The sequence below is a fragment of the Lactuca serriola genome, chromosome 8 (genome assembly GCF_051521515.1).
Source record: "Lactuca serriola cultivar US96UC23 chromosome 8, Lser_US96UC23_V15, whole genome shotgun sequence".
In the NCBI taxonomy this organism is placed as follows: Eukaryota; Viridiplantae; Streptophyta; class Magnoliopsida; order Asterales; family Asteraceae; genus Lactuca; species Lactuca serriola.
In genome coordinates, this window is record NC_136415.1 from 134,869,823 (window position 1) to 134,876,322 (window position 6,500).

Below are 6,500 nucleotides of genomic sequence, written 5' to 3' on the forward strand. Positions count from 1 at the left end.
GTTATTTTTCTGATTCTTCTGATCTTATTTATGACACTCTCTAAGTTAGCAATGGGTTTTGTCATGTGCCTCATGAGATCGGCAGCTATTGTATTTATTTATGATTGGAGTGGTATTCATTATGATTGGATTTGTATTCATTTGTGATTAATGATATGTATTCATTTATGAATAATTAATTATTTTTATTATAATTTTTTGTTTATGTTGTATTCAAATGTGATTATAGAAAAATAGATATGTATTACATTGTAACTTGTTGTGTTATTATTTATGAATAGATGTGTAATCTAGATATAAATATCCAATATTTGTATTTATTTATGATTGTAGTTGTATTGTAGTTTTTCTCTATACATTGTGTTATATTCATTTATTATTTTAATTTAATTCATCTATTCATTCACGATTACAACATATTCATACTTGACTATAAATATGTTTTTATTTTTGTATGATTATACATATTCGGTTGAAATGATTAATCTTTTTGATATATTGGTAAAAAAAGCATTTTTTAATCATGGTAAAAAAGTTTTTTTAATAATCTGATTGTTTAAAAATAGACGTGAAATTGGAGAAAAAAAATATTTTTTAAGAAAAAAAATTAAATTTTTTAGTTTTAATTTTTTTTGATAATTTTTTTTTATATTTCATTAATAAGAAAAATAAAAAATCAAATATTTCCTTCTATTTTGGTAACTGGTCCTAAATTTAAGGGAATTTGATTGATTTGATTTGATTTTAATTTAATTTAAATATATAATTACTAATATGCTCTTATATATTGATTGATCTAGAACTGTTTTCGCGTTCTCAACCTTTTAGGTGTTCTCATTTAATCATTTCCCTATTAATAAATTTAATGACTTAATTGAGAAAAGTTAAAAAGTAATGAAATCAAAATTTGATGTAAACTTAGTGTTTTTATGCAAGTTTTTCATAAATTTAGAAGTACATAGGGGCGGTTATAGCAGGGTCCCGATGTGGCACCGACAACAACTACTTATTTTTTCTATTTGCAATGGAAAAAATTTGATATTTATTTATTCATTTTTCATGTAACAACACCTATTTATCTCGACAACACCTATTATGTATTTTTGCGTCTATATAATATTATTTTCATGAATTGACATCACGTTCACGAAAATATTATCATGATCACCAAATCTAATAAAATTCCCCACGTACGTAAGCAAAAACAACATCACGAATTTAGCATCCTTTTTCGTGCGAGTTAAGTGGTTACTTTTATAAAATCTTCGAAAAATGGGTTGTCGGATGATGTAAAAGTCCCAAACTTGATCATTTTAATTTTGTACTGAATAACCCCTATTTTATCTTTATGAGTATTTTTAATAACATCCTAATATACGATATGGATGTTAAAATCGTTAGATATATTAAAATAGTCTACCTTTTTAAATATTCGTGTAAAGTTTTGGTGCCAAACATTGATGAATAAACCTCCAGATTTTCTCGTACTATTATAATATTTACCCACGTTGTCTCGATTCAAAACTCCAAATTATAGCATTTCTAGATTTCGACAATATTTATATTATCTTGTACGGGTTGCCGCGGAGAATAACGGAGCACTGTCGACGACGTTAAATCCAATCAAACTGCATTTAACGGCCGGCTTCGTGTGTGTTACCGGAATCGCTACGTTGGCCGCCGTGCAATTCAACGTTCGGCGGTATGGTCCAAACCATTTGTTCTGCATGAACCGGTTTTTTCTCCATGGAGGGAGGAGTAATCCTCTGCTCTTCAGTGATCGCCTTATTTCGTCGCTCATTAATTTCACGATCATCTTCAAATCTGCACTTTTTCCGACGAAGACAATCGGTAATTTTTTTGAAAAGCGTTGGAATTGATTCGTCGGTCTAGCGATCTCAAACTCTCCGGCAAAGTTGAGGTCGATGAAGTAACGAATGCCGGAATCGGATCGGACGACGTCGATGAACTCGTAGTTCCCGGCCGTGAGTCCACCGCAGCTCTCCCACTTTGTCTTGCAAATCGCCGCGTTATAGCCGAGTTTTTGAAGGAAGTAAATCATGTTTCGGTTGAGGATCTGTGTGCTAGCTCTTAGAGATCGAAAAACATCCATAGCTTTTACAACATTGGCGAAGAGGACGTTTCTGAACTTATCAGCATTTAAACTCTGCAATGTCGAAATAATTTCGATACATTTTGCTTCCATACGATCGGAATTCGAATCCGAATCCGAATCCAAATCGTTATCCTGCAAATGAATTTCATCTAACTCATCACCGTTGATCGCATCTTCGTTTCCGTCTTCATCGAAACAATGGAGAAGGTAAGATAGAGAATGATCTGACGATGATTCACCATCGCCGATTTCGCTGCCGGTGCCGCTGTGTTCGCTACCGCTGCTACTGTACACCATATCCGGCACCCTGTCACGGCCGACGATTCGATCCTTAACTCGTTCATCTAGAGGATCAGTTACACGCTTTGATCTGACTGCCATTTCTTCAAATGATCTTCAGAAAAACCTAATAATCGATGAAGGTATATAACATACTTGAGAAGGAAGGATATAGTCGAGAATATTCCTATTCCATGGGATTACTGCAATTCTAAAAATAAATCAACATTATCTTGAATGATTTGTTGTGATTATTGTATTGGAAAAGATTATTTAATTGGAATTTGAAAATTTGTAAGGAGAGAGAATCTCACCCTATGAAATGCTTGAGAAGCATGGAGCATATCCAACGGCGTGAAAGGGTAGATTCCAATGTGCCGGTGTGACTGCGGAATGGAATTATAAAGAAAGAGGGGGTGATGTGGATATATTTATAAGGCGTGGGACCTGTAGACACGAGCACGTAGCAAAGTGGGTTTTGGAATGGTCCCACTGATGGCTATTGGAGTATGCCAAGAGTGAAGGACGCATGGTTTGGTTTGTGTCAAAGGAAACTTCTTTTTTGAGTGCAAGGGATGATCAAAACCGAACAAAGTCGCAAACGAATCAAAAGTTAAATACATTTTTATCAATTTCCTGTTTTACAAAATGTGTGTATTTGTTTTGTAAAATGTAAAATCACTTTTGTTAATCAAATAAAAGAAAAAACAATTCCTTATTCAAATTATATTTACTATTTTAACGAGCAATAATTAAAAACAAAAATCTTCAAGATTTTTTTGCTCGTAGTCAAGTAGAGCCTTCTATATAAGAATATTGAGTATGGGTTCCAAAACGCCATGGAGGGCCGATGTGGCAGTGTGGCACCTCCACAATGACGATATAACACGGAAAACATCTTCCCCTCTCTTCCCCTTATTCGTTGTGGTAATCTTTGTTGGCGTTATAACATCTTGAAATTGGAGAGTTGAATACAAACAATTATATGACCGTTGACAACGGTCAATTTAATAAAAAAAAAACATACAATTTTACCATATTTTTATCATACCATTCTTTTCTTTATCTCCTTTTTATACAAGTCAATATATTTTCAACTAAAAAAATGAAGCAAAATCCAAACACCTCTCCAATAAGCCGAAATCCACAACCAAACATAACCTCTCTGGTCGGATTCGCCGGATATGAAAATTATATAAACTTGTTAAACTCTCAAAGTTCGCCACAAATACTATAACAATGAACTTATTTCATTCTCACCTCACATCCAATCCAATTTCCTTCCTACATTCAACAAAATCTTTATGGCAAAAACCCAAATTTACAAAAAAACTTTTTCGGTATTTTTGCTTTGATGTCAAATGTCCAAACACAAACAACCACTCACACAATCGTCAGTAGGAATTGTTACCGAAACTCAAGCGAGGAGTAGTAGGAAATGGAAAGAGAGAGGGAAAGGGAAATGTAAAATAATTGTCATACAAAATGAAGAAGATCCACAATGGTTGTGTGGGTGGTTGTGTTTGGACATTTGATAAATGAAAGTCACGGAAATGGTATGAAAAAAAGTGTGTTGAGAAGCAGTGCTCGTCAAATTTCATAGTATCTTGAAGAAAAAAACTTACCACAATTGCGATATGTTTAGTAATGAATTGGCTCAAATGAATACGAGATGCATAAAAAACAATATCGATTCGAAATGGGTCATGTGTTCGAGTTCGATAAATCATGGTAAATGCTTAGAAGAGATCCAAAATGGACTATCACTCCAACATCGACGGAGGTTCAATCTAAGAGGTCTCGAAATTCTAGTTTGGTCGACGTGTTCGACGTACGGACTCACATCGACCTCAACGCAGACACCAATGAGATTCCGAGCAACATCAAAAAGATCTCCCCTCGACGACGGTCGGTAGAACGCGACAAAGCGAAGCGCTCTGCAAAACATGCAGAGGAAGTTGACAAAAAAGTTAGGCATGTGGTGGAAATTGAAGCAAAGTTCCAGGAACACAATTTACTACAAAAAAGAAAAAAAAGATTTACGACATGAGCATTTGGATTTCCTTCGTAGGCAAGCACGGTAGGAGATGGAGCGATGCGAGCAAGACGATATGTCGAATGAGTTGGCAGTTCTTAAGTCTAGAGATGAATGTTTGGCGCCCGAAGATGCGGAAGTGTTATGAGTGATGAAGGCGAAGATTCGGGCAAAACATTTGGGCCATTAGGACTATCGTTTATGTTTGTATTGTTTTTTTTTAATTTAAATGTTATGTTTAGTTTAAATATTATGTTTTATTTAAATAACATGTTTTATAAAATTTTATTTGTTTTAAAATTATTAAAAAACTCGAAAAAAAAAACAAAAAACAAAATGATGACATGCAAATTATTTGGTGTTATAACATGTGGATCATTCCCTTATAATATTGTTATAACATGGACGTAACTGGCATGTGAGGTGATAACTTTTTAGTGTTATAATATCATACCATACTCATGTAAATAATAAAGAAACTTGAAAGTTTTCTTATATTTAGAGAAAATGTACAACAACACTATTTATACAATACATAAGCTTGTAATTGGTTCTATAATTAAGCATAGGATCAAGGGAATTGATATACAAGACTAGCAAGGATATTGTACACCAAATTAGGGAGATACAATTCTTAATATATAGAGATTCATCCTTAAATCGTTCCCGCAAAACGAATGTTTGTGTAGTATGTCTAAGCTTGGAGATAAGCCAAGTGAAGCGTTGCATGAGAAGTAGTTTAGTGAGAGCATCAACTAGTTGATCATCACCAACAATATGTTGATATGAAGCATGCCTTTGTGGACCTGTTCACACACAAAGTGGAATTCAAGAACAAGATGTTTCATTCTTGAATGGAATATAGGGTTGGTAGATTAGTGAGTGGCTTCCTGGTTGCATAGTAGATAATTGGTTAATGGGGGATGGTGAGCTTGATTTTGCTAAGAAGTGACTGAAGCCACAAAAGTTTAGCCATGGTGTCAACTACCACTCTAAATTCTGTTTTGTGGACGACCAAGATAGAGCACGTAGTTTCTTTGAGACCCACTTGATGGGGTTACGGCCTAGATAAATAATAAGATCAGTTGTGGATACATAATCATACTTGTCACCAGCCCAATCTGCATCGCAAAAGGCATGTAGGGTAAAGGTGGTGTGTTTTTGAATTAAAAAACCATGGTTAATGGTTCTATGAAGATAGCAAAGTAACCATTTTCAGAGCTATCCAGTGATCTTGAGTACGGTGATTTATGAGCTAGGAAAGTTTTTTGACACTATAAGAGATGTTTGATTGTGTCATGGAGAGGTATTGGAGGCTGCCAACAGTAGCACGATAGGTAGTTTCATCGATTATCATTTTGTTTGGTTGTTTTACAAGTGGTGGATGAGGAGTCATAGGAGTGGAAATAGGTTTGCTTTCAAGCATATTGTGACGAGAAAGAAGATCATAAATGTATTTTTCTTGAGAAAGGTGAAGACCTTGTAGTATATGAGTGACCTCAATTCCAAGAAAGTGAGAGAGAGAGAAAGAGAGTGACAAGATCGTTAAGAGAGAATCAATAAGAAATGTGTTTAATGAGTGTGACAATATCAGTGGGATTGGGATAGTGACGAAGATATCATCAACATAGAAAAGAGCATATAGGTGAGGTAAATTGTGATTGATAAATAAATAAGGTTCAAAGAGTGAGTTGGTAAATCCATAAGCAGTTAGGTAGTTATGAAGTTCGGTATACCAAGTGTATGGTGCTTGCTTAAAGCCATATACTGCTTTATGGAGTTTGCAGACATAATTTGATTTTTTTAGGTTAATAAAACCTGGTGGTTGATACATATATACATTTTCTATTAGAGTGACTTGAAGGAAAACATTGTTGATGTCAAGTTGGCGGATAGACCATTTATTGGTGACCACAAGGGAGAAAAGGAAACGAACTGTGGTAAGCTTTATAACGGGACTAAATGTTTGTGAATAATCTAGTCTATCTTTGTGGGTAATCTAGTTTGAGTCATTCATGGAATCCCTTGGCTACTAAGCGAGCTTTGGATTTATCAATTTTCCATTGGGGT

The 6,500-nt window shown here is 34.5% G+C and overlaps 1 protein-coding gene across 3 annotated transcripts; it reads right to left on the bottom strand.

Moving 5' to 3' along the window:
- Positions 1-1,457: 1,457 nt before the first annotated feature.
- Positions 1,458-2,787, bottom strand: LOC145070976 (uncharacterized). Of its 3 annotated transcripts, none has more exons than XM_079017926.1 (2): positions 2,710-2,787; positions 1,458-2,606 (listed from the first exon to the last, which is right to left on the bottom strand). In XM_079017926.1, the coding sequence occupies exon 2, from the start codon at positions 2,495-2,497 to the stop codon at positions 1,565-1,567; it is 933 nt and encodes a 310-aa protein (XP_078874052.1). In that variant the 5' UTR covers positions 2,498-2,606; positions 2,710-2,787; the 3' UTR covers positions 1,458-1,564. The 3 variants fall into 3 exon arrangements, with proteins under 3 accessions (XP_078874052.1, XP_078874053.1, XP_078874054.1); XM_079017927.1 differs by having other exon boundaries at positions 1,458-2,598; positions 2,710-2,786; XM_079017928.1 differs by having other exon boundaries at positions 1,458-2,522; positions 2,710-2,784.
- Between the last annotated feature and the right edge of the window lie 3,713 nt (positions 2,788-6,500).

Coding starts and splice junctions, on each gene's coding strand:
- LOC145070976 (XM_079017926.1), bottom strand. CDS start 2,497: ATGGCAGTCAGATCAAAGCGTGTAACTGATCCTCTAGATGAACGAGTT.